The following is a 24401-nucleotide window of genomic DNA, read 5'->3' as shown; positions in this document are numbered from 1 at the left end:
TTTGAGGGAAACTGAGGCTTAGAAGGTGGAAATAATTGACTTACTGGGAATTTTAAAAGCAAAAACCCACACATATATCAGACAGATGCAATGAACAAAAAAACATTTAGAGGCCACCTGTGCATCAGCCTCAGTGAATCGGTAAATGAAATTTAAGACATTTTTCTTCAGGTCTGTATTAATACAATAAAAGACAGATTGCTATATTACCTTTAAAATCATTACTTTAAGATTGTTTTTGCCTAAAACATTTCCAGAAGAAACTTTCTACTTTGATAAATGTTACAATGACAGATGTAAGAATGACGCATTTTAAAGTAGAAGGTAATCTTTTGAAAAATTAGAAGCGAAATATTATATATTTCAAATTTTTTTCATTTGAAGTTAGTAATCATATGGTTGAGATAAATTGTGTAAAAAACTTAAATCCAGCATGAATTTTCACATTAAAAAATTAAAGAGTAACTCTAAAAGTATAGTGAGGAACTATACAAAACCTGCAAAACAATTGTTTCCCTTTCTTTTTTTTAATCAAATGAAGTTATCAGTACATATTTTTAACTGCTTATATGCAAAGATTCTGGTGTTCAATTAAAAACTATCTAGAAATGTAAATATTTTGTTAATTGCTACACAACATTCAATTAGAATTTGAGAAGTTTATGATCACTATTAAAGTGAAAATTATCCTTGTTTTTAACCATGTGAAATATACATAATTCAATAAATATTACCTTTGACATACAAAATTAACATAATTCAAAATATTTTAAAACAAACTATCAGCTGTGTTATGTATAAAAAACATTTTTATAGTGTACAGATTAATTGCAGTTTCAGGTTAAATGTTTAAAGTTAAAGCTACCTTAACCCAGAAATTTTCTGTTTTAATGATGAATTTGAATTTGTGTATTTTTTACCAACAAATTAGTTTTTTTTTACGGTTCAAACATACACTACAAAAACTGTACTTCTCAGCTGTTGAATGTAAAGAACTGGCAATGTTAACTGCTCTGATATAAAATATCAATGTATAATGTAGAGAATGTTCGTTGTATACAAGTTAGTAATATCAAGCACTTACTTTTAGTTTATAATAAAGAGAATATTATATACAGCTTAATAATATTTTTTACGTGAAACTTATAAAATAATCATATATTTCATGTAAATGTTAAATGATATCACCCAATTAATTGTTTAACATATATTTCATTTTCAGCAGTATAAATTTGTTAAACCTTTGTCAGTTATAATTTCACCAATATAATAACATTCATTCACAATCATCCCCACAAAACTCCTTAAAAGTTAAGAAAACTCTTTCTGTCTGTATAACATGGCTGTAAAGTTCAGAGGGTGGCATTTGTAATAAGTCACTGCAAGCATCTAGTAAAAGGTTAAAAGAACATGGAAGTTTTTCTACTTCAACTTTTGAAACTTGACGAAACGTAAATACATAAGAGTGTTTTATCCAATACATCGAATGTGCATGTAAAAGATGAATTAGTTCTTCTCTAGCCTCAGGGGAACTCCAAAAGTTAATAGTTTTAGCAGTTGAAAATCTTTTTTTGACTATATTTGTTATATGTTCTTGTGTTTTATTTTCCAGTGCTCTTTCCTTTTTGCCCAATTTTACTAACAAACTTTGTGTAAACATGTGTGGATTGGTGATAAATAACACAGTAGAGTTCCTAAAGTCTCGAAGGAGGGATGAATACTGAGATTTGTGGGTCAATTTCCTTTCAACAGCTAGTCTTCTTGGATATGCAGTTAGAGATAAAAAAGAATGTAATAATTTCTTCAAATAAAAGCCTTTTTTGTCACATTTGTTTGGAAGATCCTGATTTACTTCCAAAACAGCACTAGAATTTTCTTCAGTTTTTTCTTTCTTTGCATTACAAAAACTGTGTAGTGAAGAAAGGAATTCTGGAGAAATTGACTGAATCACTTCGCATGAAAGTTGCTTTTGTTCAGTGTTCGTACAATCAGTGCTGGTTGGAGTCATTGTCTTCTTGTTTAGTGCAACAAAAGTATCTTGTAGTGCTAGATGGTATTTTCTTGAATGGCAATGACCTGAAAGCACTTCACAGTATAAAGTATGTACTTAAAAGATTACGTGAAATGTGTATAGAAGTAAACACAATACCACTAAAATAATTTATAATGTAAGATTAACCAAGTTTTCAATATAAACAAAATCTTGCATACTATTCTTTATAAATTTTATCATCACCTTTATTAACACAGAATTTATGCTATTTACAATGATTTATAATTAAAATACAACAATCTTAAAAGACAAAAATTAACCAGGAAAAAGTACCTGTATGAGCTCAAATATTCATTGAAATTAACATATTTATTTCTTTTAAAAGTGAAGAAGATGCTTTATACTTTTTAAATGTTAATATTATTTTATAATTATACACCCACTTTAAATTATAATTGATAAGTCCATCAGTATACTGTTCTGTTTCTCTAGCTTTTAAGTACTTTCATTAAAAAACCAAATTAAAATTACCATCATTCCTGTACTTTCACCTTTTAATTTTTGTGATGTATAGCAAAGTATATACAAGTACCATAATGTTTATTTTTATACTGCACTTTACACACACAGCACTCTGCAGCAAAATGACACAGAAGTACAAGTATATTCAATGGCATTTAATAGTTATAACTTGCTTCTTTTGTGTTGAAATATATAGAGTTACTAACTGTATTTTTAAACTTATTTTGTACTACTACTTGTAAAAAATACTTGAGAAACCTAGTTAAGAAATCACAACAAACAAGTTGAGGTAGAATCAAGACAATATGGGTATCACATGAAACAAGGGTAAGTAGGAAAAATAACTAGTAAAATCATGCATACCTTCATAAAATTTGGTAGACTTTTAGTAAAGATTAAAATTTTTTTGTACACAAAAAGAAATTTTAATGAAATATTTTCCTAAAGATTTTTGTGAAAATAGCAATTCTGTTTTGTTACTATTCCAAGTGTAAAGGAATTTCAAGTTATGATTAAAAAAACAAAACAAAAAAAAACTCTTCTTTGTCTTAAAAATCTCAAATATTATTTGTGTAATCTCTAAAACCTCCTAAATACATTTCAAATGTTTGTTATCAATAATACTTTATATTTTATATTACTTTCTATACCACAGCCTTGTGAGTCTGTCAACTGACCAATCTTGTAGCCATTATAAAAAAAGGAAATAAATATAGATTGCACTTTTTCTTCTTATAACATAAAAGTACAAATATTTAGTATAAATAATCCAAGTTTCATAATGTTATATATTTATTATTCTTTAGTATATTAACCTTCCAGTCGTGCCTAGCTAATATAACATAACTTGCATTAATATGATGCACGTGCACTCAAGTTACTGTATCAAACTGTATAAAACTGACCATTAGTCTTCCATGTCTTGGCTGTGTTTTAGTGGACTAGTATTTTGTAATATTCAGTCATGTTTCAATTATTATACATTATATACGTATATAGATTATTACCATTTAGAAATAAGTTATGAAACTTATTTTCATTCAAATAAAAAAGTTACAACTTTTGAACTCTATTGCTGCTGGACATAGGTTGCTTCAACTTAAATTTTTTCATGTTTATCAAGCAAACATTTTTTTAGGTTTTATATATATAGTTAAATAACCAAAAAAAATAATAAATAACTATACTGATACCTCAGAATTCCACTCTAAATTATTAAGCTTAGTAACTAAAATGTATTAAGATATTAAAAAATATGAAACTTTGAACAGACTGAAATCACAACCTACCTCATTTAAATCTTGGATTGAAAGAACATGGTAGCCTTTTCACAAATTAAAATGGTTGTGAAAACCACTCTGGGGACATTATAAGCTGTTGACTGGTCATTCACATGTTATATATTGAAATAAGTGCATATAAGAAACCATTTCCAAAAATATAAAGAGGTGAATGGGGCCACTGCTTGATTCAGTACGTAAACCATATCTCAGCAAAATAAAAAGTTATTATTTTATATTCACGCTTAATGATATTAGTAATTTGAGTTCCTAATTTGTACAAAACTATAGACTTAGTCACTTTGACATCACAAACATCTAATTTTACCCAGTGCTGCATTCAACATACCACGTCATTCACTAAAATCTATATTTGGATGTGTTCTTTTAATACATACTTTTAAATTAAAATTATATACAATATTAATGCTTGAATCATAATCTACAATTTGATTCCAAACTTATTGACATAACTTCATAAAATGATAGTCAAATAAAATTTTGAATGCAAATCAACACACATGATGATAACCTTTGACCTGTGACTCGGCAAGAAAGGGTCAATATAGCTGGTGGACAAACATAAAGAAAGTTGTGGTGTTTCACAAATTACAAAGTAGAAGTTACCGACACTTGTGAAACACTATTCTTGCAGATACTTCTGCTGATAAACTCCTTTTCTAAAAAGATCACAAGCATAAAAATACACGTCATTATACATAGGTGCCATATCGAAAGGTGATGATTGTGCTAAAGAATATAGTTGAGGGTTTTTACATGCTCATTTGCATGTAAACACACAATTTTAGGTGGAAACCTCAAGGCTAATGATGAGTAAAAATTGTGCATACAGAGGGCAGTACAAATCATAGAAAATTATTATCATTATTTGATTGGAGGCAAGATATCATATTGGTATTTATTCTTTACTGCCCATTGAACCACGTGTAACTAACTACACTGCACAACAATTTTTTTGAAAAGTTTTTACTGATTATGGCAGGTACCTGGCAGGTATGCACAAATATAGTTTTGGTTTTACTTCATCATGTAGGAACACTGAGAAATAGACAGTTAACTGTATACAGGCAATAACATATTTAATTGCATTTATGTTTCTAATATACTGTTAAGTTCAACATAATTAAAAGTGTTTTGCTCCTGATTTTCATTTGTATTCAATGTCAGGTGCATCACGTTGCAGCATTCAACAGTAGTCAGCAAGCATTGACAGATTCCAGTTGCTCTGATATTGTTTTTCCATTGTAGCAATGTCCTGATTTCGATAAAATGGTACGTGATGAGCAAATTTGGATGTGATTTTTGTGATAAGCAGCCAAAAATACATAAGGAACACCCAACAGTGTTCAAGCAGCAAAAACTTTGTGTAACCCACCACACAAGTTGTAAGTCACTCAGCAAATGTGTAGCTCATGCTACCCTATTGAATTATGTAAAGTGAGAGCTGCTTGCAGATGTACTTAATAAAAATTTATTACTTTTCTTTATCTTACCTAATCTAACCAAATGCATTTATAAATTTTATACTAGTAGTTACTTTTATGGTAAGAAAAATGTATACACACAAAAAATAAGAAATACAGCACTTACCTGGGTCATTTTTTTCATATTGACTGTCAATGAAACTTAACTCTCTTTTTTATACTAAAGTTATTACTACAATTAATAATTTTTTATTTAATTAAAAACTCTATCTTAAAGCACAGAAAATTACATATAAAAAGCAGAAAATTTCCTATAATTATAATTAATTTTTGTAACTTTATAGCTTTGCATTAAAAATTTTATCTATGTCATTGATGCATTTCCTATTGAAATACAGTTTGAACTGGCAGCAAAATATACAATTACATGTACAGAAAACAATGTAGCTTATTATGCCATTTGGCAGATTTAAACCTTGGCTTTCTACTGGTTATAAATATATAGTATTAAATGTCAGAAAGAACTACTGAAAATTTGTGGTTTGAGGATATGGGAAGTAGGTGTTAATTTCAAGTTTATGGTATTGTAAAAAAGACTGAAGGCTATAAAAACTATACTTTGTCTGAGCAAAAACTATTTTATAATGAGTAATTTACATTAAATTCTGTACTTTTTGGAGGGTTGGTAAATAAATTAGAGAAGATGGAAGATCAATAGAACAAATATAACAATTCATATACTAAAGGAGATGGAGATTTTTTTAGCATCTCCTTACAAAATTAAGGACTTTAAAATTAATATAACATTAAAATGTCATTTATTAACTACTTTTTGATGCCAAGTTTATTTGTATAGTATAATAATGAAGTTAAATTAAATTTTGAATGTAACTTTAAAAAGTCATGATATGCACACTTTGACCTGCCAGTAGTGAAAGGGTTGGTAAGTTATCAAGATAAGCGAGTTGAAGATACACATGCAATAGCCCAGAGGTGACAATCCGACACTGAAATCTGGAAAAACAACCTGAATGTAGAATTATTTATGTATTATTAGTGAACATACTAAAATGAAAAACAATAACTCACCATATATAGGTGTAGCATAAAACAAAGCAAAATAAAACAACTTTCTCTCATAAATGCATTGAAGAAAATAATTAAGAAAGACTTTCAGCTGTGTCAATTTTCAACCCTATAGTATAATATCAATACGAATAAAAGACAATCTGTAGTTAACATGTCAGGAAACGTCCTGCTAAAATAAATGTAAGAGAGTTGAAAACTAGTCAGGAAATATCCTAGTTCAATAAATGTAAGAGGGCTGAAAACTCTTGTGAATAAATTGTCTGTATATTAAATGGTGAGCAAAGTAAAAATACTAACAATTTATAATATTCAGAACATAGTGATATATAATAATGATAATAGCTTAGAAAATACCATAAGAGCATGTTCTTTTGGTGCAATAAGTATTTTACATATAAACAGAACAACTATGTAATAACCTACAAAGAGACATTAACATTAGCCTTTAAAGGCTATGTTAAACTATTCTTCTTGTCATCAATGATATATCCTAAGTTAGAAACTAATATAATAGTCATCTTGAAGAAGATGGTTCAGACAAAGTCTTTAGTGTTGTAGTTGAAGAATGAGCTCATATGTCCATAAGTTTACCTTATGACACAGGTTAATGGAGTAAAAGTAGGTCTGCAGGTGACTGTCTGATAATGGTAAAGTAATAATACTGGCTTTTTCTACAGAGTATAGCTTTTTCAACAAATGAAGAAAATGTTACAGGTTTCTTAACATACATATATGCATGGCTGTTTCTTTGAGGCAAGTTTAGAATCAAATTTTTTTTTACATTCAATGATATCTCCATATTTAATATACAAATTTATATTTTACATACACTGCTAGTTTGCTGCCTGAAAGATTTAAAAATAAGCATGCATCTACATACCAAAGATATGAAAGAAGCAGCAAACATTCCCAAGACTTATAAAAACAGACAAACATGTACCTATATTCTAAAGATATGAAAAATATGCACTAATGTTCCCAAAATATAAAAACAAAACAAATTACATACACCTACACTAATGATGTTCAGTAGAGCCAACTATATGTTGTTTTCTAAAATTGTAAGTTCTTGTAATTTTACATCTTTAAGTCCTCCACATATATTGTACACAGCTGATCAATTTACAAATAAACAGCTTTTATTATAATTTTATAATGAAATTATGAGCACATTAAAACATAATACAACAAATAACTTTAAAAGAATCAGACTTTCATACACAGTGGTAGATTTTCCTGATTCAAAGCAGTGGCTTTAAATTTATTAAATTTGAAATAATTATAGCAGTTACAAATTAAATGAATGCTGAAAGTTCACCAACCTGAAGTTTTCTTGGTAGCAGGTTCAGGAGTAAACCACTTTGATGATAATGCAATGATAAAAGGCAAAGAATTCATCAATATCTATAATCTTTTCAGTGTTCCTAAAGAAAGATGTACAATATTGAAAGAACATCTCATACTTTGGTGTTTTATTATCAACAAAGAAATCAAACATTTATGATGTTTTTAAACTATTGTTTCAGCATTCATTTCAGGTTTCAGATTTGATGGCCCATAAAGCCCACAGACAATTTTACTGGGGAGGGGGGAGGAAAGAGGAGGAATATGTACAAAATGTAAGTCATGACAGAAAGTACATAGTTTATTAATAACTAGTAGTTGGTTAGTTGATTTAGTGTTTTATGGCACAAAGCAGCTAGGCAATCTGTGCCAAACGTCAGGTAAAAAGGTAAAAATAAATTAAACGTAGTAAAATACATCAAAGGAAATGAAGGTAAAACAAAACAGCATTGTAAAACAGAAAAAGTATGAAACCAATGTTGACACCTAGTCTACAATGTTAAGAGAGAAAGTAGAGTAAGAGAAGTGGTAAAGGGCTTTCTCTAGCATAGTAGTAATGATCATAACCCGCCAGGAGGACTAACAAGTAAGTACAAAAACCACCGTCAGTCACCTGAAATTGGCTTTTCCAGTCCTGGTTCTGGGTTATGTGTCAAAACAGCCATTAACAAAAGTTAAAGTAATAAAAGTTTTAAAAGACATGTAGCAAAATCATAATAATAATTAGCCAAATCTCCTGTAAAAAGGTCAAAGTAAAGTAAATGTAGTAAAATTCATAAAAGAAAATGAAGGTAAAAACAAAACAGCAATTAAAACTTAAAAGGGCATAAAACCAATGTTGACATCCAGTCTACAAAGCTCTAAAGGACTTTCTGAAGCATAATGGTAATGATCATAACCTGCCAGGAAGACTAACAGGTAAGTACAAGAACCACTGTCAGTCACCTGAAGTTGGTCTTTCCAGTCCTGGTTCTGGGTTGTGTGTCATTATGGCCAGTACCAAAATGTAAAGTAATAAAAGTGTTAAAAGACATGCAGCAAAAGTGTAATAACAACTCGCCAGGACGACTAACAGGTAGTTCAAATGGATAGTTCAAACAGTAGCGTTAGTCACCCTAAGTTGGCCTTTCCAGTCCTGGTGTCGAGTTATTTAATGTTACGGCCATTTTCCAATTTCAAATTGAACTAGTGAGATTCTTAAAGGGGAACCACAATTAAAAAGGTGTAATGAATAAATATCAAACACTTAAATGAGATTAAAAAGATTAATGGCCAGTGAAAACTAAAAACTTTATCAAGGTGGACAGTGTCACAGTTACCAATAATACTGTCCAATGTTACGAACAAACCTTGGGACAGAACATGTTTAAAATAGTGCCGTCGTTGAGAGTCGTAACAATGAAAAGAAAGTAAAATGTGGCTTACAGTGATTTGAGTGTTACACAAACTACACACTGGTGCAACAGCTCCAGATAAAAGAAAACAACGAGTTAAAAACTGTGACCAATGTGTAGTCCAGTTAGAACAACTTCCTCCTTCCGAACTTTACGAAAGCTAGACGGCCAAAGCCCAATATAGGGTATTATTTGGAAAAGCTTGTTGTCGCATTACTCACTCCAAGTGGACTGCCAACTGGCACAGAGCTGAGCCTTGAATACAGGACCATAGTCCATGTACGGAATAGGTACAGTGGTGATAGTGCCAGAGCAGACAGATTTAGCTGCTGTGTCTGCAAGCTCATTCCCGTGAATACCAACGTGGCATGGTATCCAGAAAAACCGGATAGATGTAGATGTTAATGAGAAATGGGCCAGTCAATTTTGAATATCAGTGAGAACATGGTGTGAGCCAACGTGAAGTGATTCCAGGGCCAGTAGAAAACTAAGCAAGTCAGTATAAATAGTGCAGTTGGAGTACTGCTTAGTTTCAGTATGATTCATGGAAAGAGATATGGCATACAGTTCAGCAGTGAACACAGAAGCCGTAGAGAGGATTCTGCGTGCAACCGCTGAACTGCAACAAACCATGGCAGAGCACACAGAATTACCTGTTTTGGAACCATCTGTATAAATTCGAATGGAAATATTGTTCAAAAGATGTTCAGTAAATAAAAGATGGAACTTCCAATCGGGAGTATCTGCCTTTCTCAGATGACTTAAAGAAAGGTCATATTTGGGAATGGTAATAAGCCATGGTGGGATGGGCTGACCAGTGGATTCTTAAATGTTATCCAAGGACAAACCCAATTCATCCAATTGCGCCTGGATGCGAAGGCCAAAAAAAGCAATGGCAGATCATCTGTTCTGAAAAAGTATGGCCCACTGAGGAAGGAAAACACATCCCCAGGTGGGTGCTTTGGTAAGGAACGAAATTTCGAAGAATATAGTAAAGACAGTTGCAAACGGGGAAGGTGCAGAGAAGGTACATGAGATTCTACCTATAAGCTTTAAACTGGGGAGGTGCAAAAAGCCCCAGTGCAGAGTTGAAGTCCTTGATGATGAATGAGGTCCAGCATCTTTAAGGCCGAAGGTCTGGCAGAGCCATAGACCATTGATCCATAGTCAAGTTTCGATCAAATAAGAGCATGATATATCTTTAACATAGAACATTGATCTGCTCCCCAACTGGTGGTAGAGAGGACAAAGAGGATGTTCAGTGCTCTTGTGCATTTGACCCGTAGCTGCTTTAAGTGTGGTAAAGGTCAGCTTATGGCCAAAGATAAGCCCCAAGAACTTGGTCTCAGGGACCATTGGCAGCAAAACTTCACCAATACGGAGTTCAGGATCAGGGTGAATACCCCGTTGGCGGCAAATGTGCATGCAAACGGTTTTAGAGAGAGATAAATTAAAGCCGTTCGCCGTATCCCACTTCAGTACACAATTGAGGGCAGTTTGTAGTTGCCGCTCAATATATCTCATGTTCGACAACTGACATGAGATGTGAAAGTCGTCGACATAGAGCCCGTTTGCAACAATGAGAGGGAGTTGTTCAGTGATGGCATTTATCTTTATACTGAAAAGTGTGACACTCAAAACACAGCCCTGAGGGACCCCAAGTTCCTGTAGAAAAGAATTGGTGTCGAACTTATATGAAGTTGGAATCTCCTCTCCAATAAAAAGTTTTTAATAAACACAGGTAAATGGCTATATAACTCATATATATTGAGTTCTCGCAAAATGCCATACATCCATGTTGTGTCATAAGCCTTCTCAATGTCAAAGAATATTAACACAAGGTGTTGTGATTTGAAAAAGGCTTCTCTGATTGATGTTTCTAGTCGAATTAGATGGTCTGTGGTGGAGTGCTGTCCTCGGAACCCACACTGGGTGGGTAACAGGAGGTTGTTTGATTCTAGGAACCAAACAAGATGAGCATTGACCATCCTCTTTAAGGTCTTACAGAGACAACTCGTCAAAGCAACTGAACGGTAGTTTTGAGGAAACTTGGGATCTTTCCCAGGCTTAGAGAAAGGTAAGATAATACCTTGGAACCACGCATTAGGGAAAACATTCTCCTGCCAGATCTGGCTAAAACAATTAGAAGAATATCAAGAGAAGCAGGAGAGAGATAGTGAAGCATGTCATAGTGTACATCATGAGGTCCAACAGATGTACTACCAGACCAATGAAGGGCCATTTTCAGTTCCACCAGTGTAAAGGGAAGATTATAGTCAAAGAGACAGTCAATTCAGAAGGAAAGAGGTGAACACTCTGCCTGAGTCTTGATGGCCATGAAGGTGGAGAAACAAGCAGAAGTGCTAAATACCTGGCAAAATCTTTCACCTAGAGTATCGGCAATGCTCCGGTCATCAGCTACTTCTTGGCCATCAGAGAGTAAGATTGAGAGGGGGACAGAATTGTAGTGCCCACTGACCTTTCGAATCCTGTCCCATATGACCTTGAAACTGGTGGTAGAAGATATGCTAGTTGTGAACTTAATCCAAGATTCCTTCTGGCCTTGACATCTTACCCACCTAGCATGTGCACAGGCCCGTGGGAAAGTGGTGGGGTTCGAAAGTGTGAGATATCTGCGGAAAGTATCCCAGGCGCGTTTTTGAGCCTTCCGTGCCATGTGGCAGGCAGGATTCCACCATGGAAGAGGATATTGTAGAAAATGTGTCGAGGTTTTAGGAATACACTGAGCAGCTGCTTGTATAATACAGTCAGTTACTGCTGTCACACAGTTGTCTATTGATGGCTGACTCATGATGGCAGAATCTAATTCTGCGAGAGCAGTGAAAGTGAACCAGTCTTCCTGATCCAGCTTCCACCAGGGCACGCGGGTAGGGTGGCATCGACCACGCCAGTCTCTCTTAAAACTATATAGGAAAATGATCACTGCCTAGTGGATTACTGTCAACCCTCCATGAAAAATGGGAGAATAATGAAGGGGAGCAAACCGAGAGATCAATAGTGGTAAAGGACTGACTAGATGTGTGAAAATAAGTGGAAGAACCAGTATTGAAAAGAGAAAGGCTATGAACACAGAGCATACGCTATACAGAGCGACCCTCCTATCAATAACAGCACTTCCCAGAGGGGATGATGTCCATTAAAGTCTCCCAGGATTAAAGAGGGAGAAGGCAACTGTTCAACGAGAGCATCAAGGTCTGATTTATCATATGTCTTTCCAGGGAACAGGTAGAGAGAACAAACAGTGATGGTATGAATGACAAAGACAGGGTGGGCACATGCTGATCAACCAACAGTGCCATCCCTCCATGTACTTGTCCATCACTCAGCCTGTCATTTCTGTACAGAGAAAACTGCTGAAAGGTGACTGTATCGGCAGGTTTCAGAAATGTTTCTTGTAAGGAAAGACATACAGGATGGTTGGAAGCAATCAGTGTTTTGATGTCATCCAGATTAGAACGTAAACATCGACAGTTCCATTGTATCAAGGTGGCCATTTCTAATGACGAGTAGGTGAAGTGGCTGGAGAATCCTTCTGTTTAAGTCGTCTTTTTTCCTTACTGTCCTTATTCGGAGGAGATCTATCGACCTCCATGGATCCTGCCCTGGGTCGATGGGGCAGGTCTTTGCTGTTGAAAGGGGATTCCAGTGACTGAGGAAGCAAACGAATGAATGTTTTGCATCTTGGGGTGGGAGAAAAAGATGTATCTGAAGAAATGCCTGTATTTGAAACCAAAGGATGTGGATCTTGGGTTTGTTGGAATGTATGGGAGGAACAGAGATGGGTGTAGAAGTTGATTCATCAACTTTTTAACCATGGAGATCAAAAGGCTTTTCATTTGTTTTGAAAACGATTCTCTTGGAGGCACAGAGAGATCTGTCTGCACTCCCACTGTAGTTGTGGAATGAAGTTTAGCAGCATATGTCCAAGATGAAGTGGCAAACAGCAATTACCGAGCCTCAGGATAATTAATGTTACGAGTTGTTTTCAAATGCTGCACCTCTTTTTTCTCTCCAACCATTTTGGGCAAGAATGAAAGTAGGAAGGGTGAGAACCATTGCAGTTGACACAATGTGGGTCCATGTCACACTTATAGGCATCATGTCAACAAGCACATGTCAGGGAACCACAACATGATGTCTTTGAGTGGCTGAAACTTTAACAATGGAAACATCAGAGAGAGTTTGAAATGTACGGCTGTACCCTGCAATTTAAATAACCTGCCTTGATTGTGGCAGGTGCACGTGGTGATGTAAATGTCAAAACGAGGATATTTGTCAGCAGTGTAACTCCATCTTTGCGAGTGGAGATGCGCCTCATTGCAGAAACTCCTTGAGTGGAGAAACCAGCAAGAATCTCCGACTAGGGGACGTTCTTCAAATCCCTCTCAACAATAACTCCTCGTGATGAATTCAAGGTAGTATAAAGAGTAACCTCAATAGGTACTTCCCCAACTGCCTTTAAATTCAAGAGGAGTTCACTGTGTTGGGATGTGGATGTTTCAACCAATATGTCACCAGATCGAAGCTTCTTTACTGACTTTGGAGAGCCAGCAAGACCCTTCTGAATAAAAAAGGGGGGACATTTGCCCTAAAGGTTTTTCTGAAAGAGAATTTACTAAAAAAAAATGAGGTATGTGCGGTACAGATGTTGAAGATTGCTGTCCAGAGTCTTCAAGACATGGTCGTTTACCTATTGACTGTTTTTTCACTATTTTATTTATATTTTTCGTAGGAGGATCCATAGGAAAAAAGGAAAATTTCAGTACCCACTGACCCCACCCACCATGGAGCCCTACGAGGGGACGCACTACAATGTCATACAAGGACATTGCAGCAATTCCAGGGTTTTGTGAGCACTATACCTAAACACCAGCATCAGACACAATGTCCACAACACCCATTGAAAACTTCCAGCACTGGTACTTGGTTGACTCTAACCCAAGTGGACTAGCCAATTGACCCAAGGGGGACACCCAAGGGCTGCCCGTCTACAGGAATTCAATGCCAAAGTGGTGTGTTAGGGTTTGACCCCTCCACCACCAGCATCCTTTCCTCCCCTTCACAGGTCGCCACGCACGGCAAACACATGGGTGGATGTTTAGATTCCAGAGGAGGTAACCAGAAAGAACAGAACCTTCCTTGGGAGGTCCCCTCACCATGTACAGGAATCTACACCGAAGGGAATAACTAGGACTTAAAGTAATCAAATTATATTATTATTTCTATCATTTGCAGTTGTCACTACTTTCAACATTCAAGCTTGTTTTTTAAATAAAATATATGTGCAATATTAACAAAGAAAGAAATTCAGCTTTGGTAAATCAATTTTCTACTCTTTTATTTGTCTGCTAATTTTTTATTTCTTTAGTGATGTAAGTATTGTTATATCATGTTTTGTGCATGAATACTTTTGTAAGAGAAGTAAGGAAACTCATGTAATAGCAGACATAATTAAATTTTACTTTTTTTTCCCCCAAATCCAGATTGGTTTCACTGTTTTCTTCTCTACCATATCATTACTACTGATACAGAATAAAAGGTCCCCAGTGGCTCAGAGGTATGTCTGCAGACGTCCAATGCTAAAAACTGGGTTTCAATACCTGTGGTGGGCAGAGTACAGATAGCTATTTGTGTAGCTTTGTGCTTAATTCAAAACAACAACAGAATAAAAGCAAATAAACCAAAGTTTAGTAAAACTAAGACATTTTGTATGAAATATTACCTCATGGCTTAAGACAATAATAAAGGAAATGTGTAGAGAATAAGACTTCAGTCTTTCAGTTGTGTTTAATGCAAATTACACATTTATAGTATAGTACACTATAGTACACCCACATTGGGTGGGTGAGAGGAGGCATTAACCGTCCTCTCAAGATCTTACAGAGGCAGCTTGTTAAAGCAATTGGACAGTAGTTTGAAGGAACCTTGAGATCCTTCCCAGGCTTAGAAAAAGGGAGAACAATAGCATGGTGCCAAAGCATCAAGAAAAACATTCTCCTGCCAGATCTGGTTAAAACAACCAAAAGAATAGCAAGAGAAATGGTGTAGCATTTTGTTGTGAATATAATCTGGTCTGACTGATGTACTGCCAGACCAATGAAAAGCAAACTTAAGTTACACCAGTGTAAAGGGGTGATTATACTCATAGAGATAAGCCCAAAAGGAAAGAAGTGATTGTTCTGCTCAAGTCTTGATGGCTACAAAGGTGGGGAATGAAGCAGAAGTGCAAGATCCACAAGTAAAGTATTTGCTGAGAGTATCAGTGTTTCTCTGGGCATCAGTAACTTCATGGCCATCAGAGAGCAAGATCGAAAGAGAATCCAGAAGTATACTGCCCACTGACATTCCGGATATTTTCCCGTATGATTTTGGAATTATTAGTAGAAGATATGTTACATGTGTATTAAATCCAAGATTCCTACTGGCTTTGATGTCTGATCTGCCAAACATTTGCACAGGCCTACTGAAAAGCAATGAGGTTTAAAAGTGTGGGATACCTACAAAAATATCCCACACTTTTAAATCTCCTAGGCCCATTTGGATTCCACCTTGGAAGAGGATACTGTTGAAAATGTACCAAGATTTTTGGAATACACTGAGCAGTTGCCTGGACAATACAGTCAGTTATTGCTGTAACATAGTTGTCTATCAATGGCTTACAGACAATGGCAAGATCAAGTTCCAAGAAAGCCGTGAAAGAGGGCCAGTTGGCCTGGTCCAACTTCCATCAAGTCATGCACATCAGGTGACATCAATGATGACCAGTCTCTCTCAAAATGATAGGAAAATAGGGTTACTGTCAACCCTCCAAGAAAAGTGAGAGAAAATTGAAAGAGAGCAGATAAAAAGATCAACAACAGTAAAAAACTGACTAGGTATAAAAACCAGTATTAGAGAGAGAAATGTGATCTGAGAGCATATGCTCTATGAAATAACAAATCTAATTAAAATCAGTACCATCCTAAATGGGAGTATGCCCATTTAAATCCCCCAAGATTAAAAAGGAAGATGACAACTGCTCAATGAGGACATCAAGGTGTCACTGATCATAGGTCTCTTCAGAAGCCAGGTAGAGAGAACAAAGAGTGATGGTATGACCCAAAGAAACAGATGGGTACAACCCATAAGGATGTATTAAGTTGCAGTGCCACCCCACCATGCACTTATCCATCACAAAATCTATCATTTCTGTACAAAGAAAACTGCTGAAGGGTGACTGCATCGACAGGTTTCAGAAATGCTTCCTGTAAGGAACACATCTAGATTCAAACAAAACTCCCCCAACAGCTCCACTTCATCAAAGTGGCCATTTTTATATATGTGAAGGAGAATGGGGCAGGGAGCCCATCTGTTCACAAACACACTTTTTTGTTTTTTAATTAGATGGAGGTCTTTTGAACTTCATGAAATCTGAGTAGGCAGCTCAGTGTCTGTTGACAAAGATTCCAGTGACTGATGGCATAAACGAATTGTTCTGCATGTCTGGGCAGCAGAAGAAGATGGACCCAATGAAACACCTAAACTTGAAGTCAAAGGAAGGGGACCCAGGCAGTCACTGGAAGGAGAAGAAAGAACATAGATGGAAGTAGACATAGATTTGTTAACTCTTTTAACCTTAGAGGATAAAAGACTCTTCAGATCTTTTGCAAACAACACTACTGGAGGTACAGAGATATTTGTCTGTAATTCCACTGTGGCAGTGGAACAGAGTGCAGCAGCATATGTCTGAGATGGAGTGGGGGACAATGACATACAAGCCTCTGCGTAGGAGATATTGTTTACAGTCTTCAAGTATTGCACCTCTTTGTTTTCTATCCTCTTAGAGCAAGAAATAGAGTAAGAGGGGTGTGAACCACCACAGTTAACACAGTGTGGTTTGAGTTTGCACTCATGGGCATTGGGATCTTTGCTACTACAACAGTCTTTAAGTGATTGAACTGCTGACACTGGAAACATCTGACAAGGTTGAGAATTTATAGCCGTACCATACAGTTTAAATAACCTGCTTTGATTGCAGCAGAAAGACATGATAATGTAAATGTCAATATCGAACCATTAGTGGGAATTATAATTCTGTCTTTACAAGTGGATATTTGGCAAACAGCAAAAGTGTCTTGGCTGGAGAAATCAGCTAAGATCTCTGACTCAGAACTGTTCTTTAAATCCCTTTCAACTATAACTCCTCTGAAATAATGCAAAGTTGCATGGAGAGTAACCTTGATGGGTATATCCCCAATGGCTTTTGATTTCAAAAGGAGTTTGTTATGTTGTGGTGAAGATGTTTCCACCAACACATCTCCACAGCATAACTTCTCTACTGACTTGAGGGAGCCAGCAAGCTCTTCTAATCCCTCTTGAATAAAAGGGAGATATCTGCCCTAAGGATTTCTCAAATAAGGAATGCATAATTAGAAATTGAGGTACAGTATCTGACTGTGATAGTGACTGTATAACAGACATCCATGCATGGTTGTTTTCCAATAATCATTTTTCAATTTTACCTATTTTTTCTTTTATTAATGGGGGGTATCCATAATAAAGAGAATACATTTCAATGCCCACTGACCCTACCCACCATGAACACTGCAGCATGCCAGGGTTTCCTAAGCACTATACCTGAACACCAGCATCAGATGCAATGTCCACAACACCTGTTGAGAATGTCCAACACTGCTACTCAGTCGACCCTCGTCTAAGTGGACCAGCCAACTGACCTTGAAGGGACCACCCCATGGCAGCTCCTCTACAGGAATTCACGGCAAAAGTAGTTTGTAAGGGTTGAGCCCCTCAACCATCAGGATCGTCTCCTCCCCTTCAAGGGTCATTATGCATGATAAATGCGAGTGAATGTTTAGATCCCAAAGAAGGTAAACTGAAAGTATAGAACCTACTCTGGAAGGTCCACTCACCACACACAGAAATTCACCTCAAGGTGACAGACATGCATTTAACCATGAATGAAGTTGAAGTTCCCAAATCTATGCATTTTATTAGAAAATCAGTTTGACATAACTGGCATCATTATTAATCAGTTAAACCATTTGTATTAAACGTGTTTTTCTTTAGCTTATATTTAAATACATATATGAATATTTTAATAATCAGTCTCACCCCCATCTGCAAGATTTTTAATCCCACATTTTCCTGTGAAAAACAAAAATTTTACTTGTCTGACAAGCAAGTTAATTTGCACAATTTAAATTAATATTTAATTAAGTAATAAAGTTGTGTTATTCTGTTGACTTACTACTCTGAGGAGAGTGGCATTTTACTGCAAAAACAGATATTGCCTCTATAGATTATAACAAAGACACTGAATATGTCATCAGCACCCATTAAAACAAGGTCTGAATTCTATGCAAAATGATGTCCATGTACATTTGACAGTATTTTCATGCCCTTTAGTTGGTCACATTTGTTTTCCTTCCACACTATCAGTCAACCTTTGGTCTGGGTGTTATAAAGAAAATGGTGTCTAGTAAGGGTATTTCACTAAGCCTTATCTTTTTATGCATGCTTACATCTAAATTCATCTAAACTCTTCTGGCATAACATCTCTTACTGTTTATACTGTCAGAACAACAACTCTAGGAGACAGTGCTTTGACAAGAGAAGGAACAATGTACACTATTGGCTAATAACTGTACTACTTATAAAATGGAAAACTCTCCAGCCACAAACCATTATTCAGCAAGTCTTTGAAAAGTATGAAAAAAACTTGAGAAAATCATGACAGTGTGTCTTTGAATGTCACATGTTGTCAATCACAAAATTATTAGCTTCAGAATTTATTTAATACATGAAAGTGCATGATGTTAGATGTAAGTGGTCCATCCTAAAATGAAAACTGCTGTTATTAAGTTAAAAAATCAAGCAGTTATTTGACACTTAAAAGATCTTTAATTAAATAAAAAGACTGTTAAATAAATAACAGTGTTTCATGAAAAATTAACAACACTTTTTAAAAAATTCCACATTACTGATGTATACTATCTTTTTGTATACTATGCATTTTAAACTGATGATGTACATAAATTACGTGATATGATGCAATATATGGATATGCCTGATAAAATATTTATAGTGAAGAATTTATAAAAAGAACTAGGTTGAATCATTTTTTTCTTGGTAAAATATGTACACATACTTTACATAATGCAATGCAGCTACTATGACAAGGCTTATTTAATATATAAAGCTAAGTTAATTGACAATGTTTTATAGATTAAAATATTCTGAAAATGCATTTTTTTAATTGAAAGAGATGAAAAAATTATCAAACATTATAGTAAAAACACCGAGTTAAAATTTTATACCTCAATCCAGTCTTTGTTATCAATTTTACAGTTAATTTGATTTCATTATTTCTTCTAGTTTTAAAAATTTATTGTTTGAATTCTCTTACTGTGCTACAGATGTGTTGATTATTTTTGCACCACACTATAGTATTTCATGAAAAACAAAATTTTTTGTGTATATTTTGTCATCACTTGAAAATTTGGACTTATTTTGATGTTCAAATCTTCTTGATGAAGTCTGAGAGAACTATTCGTGTGAAAAAAAACTGGTTTTGGAAGAAATGTCCTTACACAATCAAATGTCTCATCCTGCTTATTTAAGTTAGTTGTCAGAGGCAATGAATTGCAGGGGTAAAGACAAGTAAGTAAAAATATAACATTCCATACAAAATGTTTATAAAATGTTTTACTAAAATTTTAAAGAACTGTTTTCAAAGGTGAAAACACCATGAATAACATATTGTGGTATTGTATATTGATTTGTAAAGATATTTAAGTTGTATTTTACACAGCCAGACACTAGCATTTATACATAACCATGCTATTTTTTACCTTACGAGACTTTGTAGCTTGATGATTCTTACCTTTTATTTTACAACATATTACATTGTGATCCCAGGCCTCACCACACTTATCTAACAAATCCTAGGTTAAAGTATTACTTGCCATTTGTTGTCCTTGTCTACTGATCCTAGAGTTTCATTTACTACCCAATATTATGGTAATTACTAAAATAGGACATCATGTAAAAACCTTACGGGAAGCAAAAAGTGGTGTATCTGGAGCTCAGAAACACATTTCTTGCATCAATATACTGCATCCAGTCAGCAAAGGAGAAAAGGTTTACACCTGAAATCAAGGTTAACAAAACATTAACAACTGATAAACAACACTTTAAATGGAAAATGTTTCTTTGGTTTAAAAACATGATTTTACACAGATATACTGCACTTTTTTTTCTTGTATTTGTTTACCAAATGCCAAATTTTACTTCAGAACATTGCAAAGTTTTATTTCCATTGATAACAAAAGATCTTTGTAAAGCATAATAGATTTAAAAGCAATTACACTGAAACAAAAAATTAATATTTGAAAATATAAATTATTATAAAATATGTATTTTGTATAAAAGCTCATTTCATCAAATTGTGGTAATTACATCTTTAAGTTGCCAAGATAAGAGATTAATTATTCAAGTAGCAGATTACATATTGTTTAGTAAGAAAAAATTCTAGTTACATTTCATGTTAAAATGAAATACAATATAAGGTGTGATAACATCTCAAAGAAATGACAGTGGTTTTAAAATTTTAAAGAATGGGTCAGAAATAACAAACTCTTAAAGTGTGTTGGGAATTATTTAATATTAAACATTGTAAGGATTTCCAGCATCTTAATGAAACAATATAAGAAGTAACAGTATCTAAAAGAATGATATAAGAAGTTACAAAATCTTAAAGGGACAAAATTGAGAGTTGCAGCATATTATAGAAAATGAAGATTAACAGAATTAAAAAAAATTGTTAGAAACTACAGATTCAGGAAAACAAGTGATAAGGAAGGAGCAACATGTTCAAGAAACAATGTTAGAAGTTGTAACAATTTAACCCTTTTGCTACAGTTTTGGTGAAATCAGCCAAGTTTGTGACTCTAAATTGAACTCTATATGTTCTGTGTATCTGTGGAGCAGACTAAGTAAACATTAAGAGTCTTTTATAGTAAAAAAAAATTGGAGTTTTTAATTAAGTATTTTCTAAACACTTCTCTGTGAACATATGGAGCCAAAGTGTTGACTGCTCTGAGAGCAAAGTGATTTTCATGTTAAGGTTAAAAATTATTTCAATCACCTGAAAATTGTCAAACTCCCTTTGTATATCTTAAACCTCCTAAATAAATTTCAAACATTTTCCTTAGTAAAACTTGACCTTTTTTTCCACCATAACTGCTATAAAAAAAATATGAAGTTATTTGAGTCAACTTAACTTAAAATTGTATAATAAAATGTGTAGCTTACATTACACAATCAAATTATGTAAGATGAAGGTTACTTATGAGTATACCTCATGAGAAATGTTTATTATTATTTTCCATTATCTTATCTAATCTAACCTTATTTGATGTAATAAATGTCTAATTTTTACAATGTATTTACTTTTATAAAAATAATAAAGAACACTTATAAAGAAGAAAAATATAGTATTTATCTGGATCCTCATTTGTGTGTGTGTGTGTGAGAGAGAGAGAGAGAGCGTGTGTGCGCTGTTGTTTATTGATGAAACTTAAATATACTTTTTTATACCAATGGTACTACTCAAATATCTTTTTATATAATTAAATACTGTGCCTAAGAACACAGAACAACAACATACAAAAATGCAGACAGTGTCCTATAACTATTATATTTTTTTTGGCTTTCTAACTATGCAATAAGAGCTGTTAGAAACTTGGCTAAAACTCATCCATGCATTTCCCATTGAAATAAAGTGTGAACTGGAAGTAAAATACACAATGTATGTCCAGAAAACAGTGTAATATAATAAATCACTTCATAGATTAAAACAAGTTTATTTTTGGTTATAAATAATATTGTGTTAAACATCAGGTGGAACTATTTAATATTTAATTTGTATTTTTCTACTATTTCTGATAATTTGTTATTTCATGTAGTTATGTGCACTTGACTCTGATTTTTATGCAAAATATCTTGCAGTTTTTCATATTTGATTTGTAAAATTTCTAGAATCTCATATATGAATATCAAATATTTTTTTAAGGTAAATGTTTATATTTTAGTTTCCATTTTCTCTGCTGTATCACTAAGTACTATCTTCAGTATACAATGCAATGAAATGTTTAAAATTAACAAAGAAACAAGTACAACTATTCTAGTGAACTTTATAAAGAGTTTAAGTTCACTAGAATAGTTGTCTTTTTCACATATGCATAATTTCAGATGCTTATCTTTTAACTTATAGTTTATTTTTAATTTTCCTCTCAAATTCTTTGTCATTATTTATCCTGATATGTCATTTGATGTCAGTGAACTTTTATAAAGTTATTTTGTCAAGACTCCCTACAGTGATTCATAACCAAAAGATGGTACTTGTACACACCATACCATTTATAAAGCTTTCACAATCCAGGTGACAAATTAAATTTATAAGAATCATTAAACTACTAAAATATGATTTTTTACTTAATTAATTAAAATATAAAAGTAAGATCTAAATACAATTTAATTGTCTCTCTAACTATAACATATTTAAGTTACAAACCACCAAAGGTGCTATAGTCAAACAAGTAGACAGCAATACTGCAATTAGTTACATCTATTTTAATATAAAACCCCATACAAATTTCAAATTAACTGCTGCTGGATTATAGAGTAAAATGAGCTCTTTGTTTTTTTAAATGAATATGCACACTTATGTCAACTAACTATAGTACAATCTTGACATTACAGGCACCTTTTCTACTGTGCCCAAATGCACTCTATAGCAATGTGCCTTTAATATAAAAAATGAACCACATAATGCTGGATTCCATACTGACCATACTAAATTTCGGTATTTTAAATACTCAAATTTAACTACCTTATTCAAGTAATTTCTACTGGAATTAATAAAAAAAATCAGCTGCTTTTACCTATATTGGCATGAATTATAACTGTTTCTGGTATTAAAATTTTCTGAACCTCAGAAAACATTTTGACATTGATAATTATTCCTTAACCACATGTTTATCTGGTTCATATGTGGTTTGTAATTAACTAGAAGAAACAGTTATATTAAACATTAACCACATAAACACATTTCTATATCAGTCTTACCTGTGGGAAGAAACTTGGAAATTTTCTTTAAATGACTGCTGATTTCCCTTCATTAGAATAAAAACTGATTACTTCAAACCTGTTTCATATGGAATATAAAATGTCATATAATAGAACTATGTCAAGTAAAAAAGGGAGGTCAGGATATGTAAATATGTTTAGGATTAATTAGCAGAAAACCCAAGTAGTATAAAAAATGTCATAACACCAGAAATGATTTATACAATAATAACAATGATTTTTACAAATTCTACTTTTGGGGGGGGGTGGGTGGTAAAGGGTGGTGTGAATCTCAAATAATACTATAAAATATGTTTCTTTCAGTGGCTTCTTCATGTAAAATCTGTTGAACCAAACAGATTGAAAGAACTAATATTAGTTCAGTAGTCAAGGCAGTAACAAATGGGGCATAAGTAGATGCATTCATGCGAGTTTTAACAGCCTACAAAATTAAAATATGCAGTTATCACTACTACGACCAATATCATCAAACCTTCTTTAACCCTTTTGGCGTGGCTGGCAACCGCAGTCGACTTGTAGGCTCAGCTGCAAGTGATCTTCCTTTATTCCTGTTATTTTTATGCATTGAATATAACATATATAGTATTGGGTGCAATCACTGAATATTTCAGGGACTTTTGCTGAGTTATTGCCAAGATATCATGCTTTTAGTACTGATACCGTAATTAGTTGAAGTATCAAACATATATGTTCAGCCATGCGAACATTGCAAGTTGTTATTCAGCTGAAAGGGTTAAACAGCAAACACTTCCGAGTTTTGGTGTGTATAGAAGTACATACAGCTTTATCTAATACTCCAATATAAAACTTGCTTAGCGTACATGATGTTCAGATACAGCAGTCTATTACATCTTTAGCAAGAAGGTTGAAAGCTCACAATTAACATTTTTATGTGGTTTAGAACATTCATTATCATAGGTTAACTCTTTCAGCAAGGGCTTGGTCCCCAAGATCAAGATTAACCAACACATAAAATTAGGAAATAAATTATGCCTTCTTTATTCTAGAATAACTACAAATCATAAAATGAAAACAAATGTTTAGAATAAATAGCTTAAACCTCTTAACATTATACATATATACAGATTTAATATGCTTACTACATTGACCATTCAGCCATTCCTGGCTAACAATACAGAAGTTAAAATGATTAGGCACATGTGCA

At 33.7% G+C, this 24401-nt stretch overlaps 1 protein-coding gene across 2 annotated transcripts in view; it reads right to left on the bottom strand.

The window, feature by feature from the left end:
• Positions 1-511: 511 nt before the first annotated feature.
• LOC143250485 (TATA box-binding protein-associated factor RNA polymerase I subunit B-like) overlaps positions 512-24401 on the bottom strand; it is a 110920-nt gene continuing 87030 nt past the window's right edge. For both annotated transcript variants that reach the window (XM_076501085.1, XM_076501084.1), the window contains 4 exons: positions 23216-23262; positions 20145-20235; positions 7652-7753; positions 512-2076 (listed from right to left, as the gene is read on the bottom strand). In XM_076501085.1, coding sequence (XP_076357200.1) covers positions 7675-7753; positions 20145-20235; positions 23216-23262 — 217 coding nt within the window. In that variant the 3' untranslated portion in view covers positions 512-2076; positions 7652-7674. The remainder of the gene's footprint in view (positions 2077-7651; positions 7754-20144; positions 20236-23215; positions 23263-24401) is intronic.

This window comes from Tachypleus tridentatus, chromosome 5 (assembly GCF_004210375.1).
Source record: "Tachypleus tridentatus isolate NWPU-2018 chromosome 5, ASM421037v1, whole genome shotgun sequence".
Classification (NCBI taxonomy): domain Eukaryota; kingdom Metazoa; phylum Arthropoda; class Merostomata; order Xiphosura; family Limulidae; genus Tachypleus; species Tachypleus tridentatus.
This window is presented reverse-complemented; position numbering and strand designations above follow the sequence as displayed.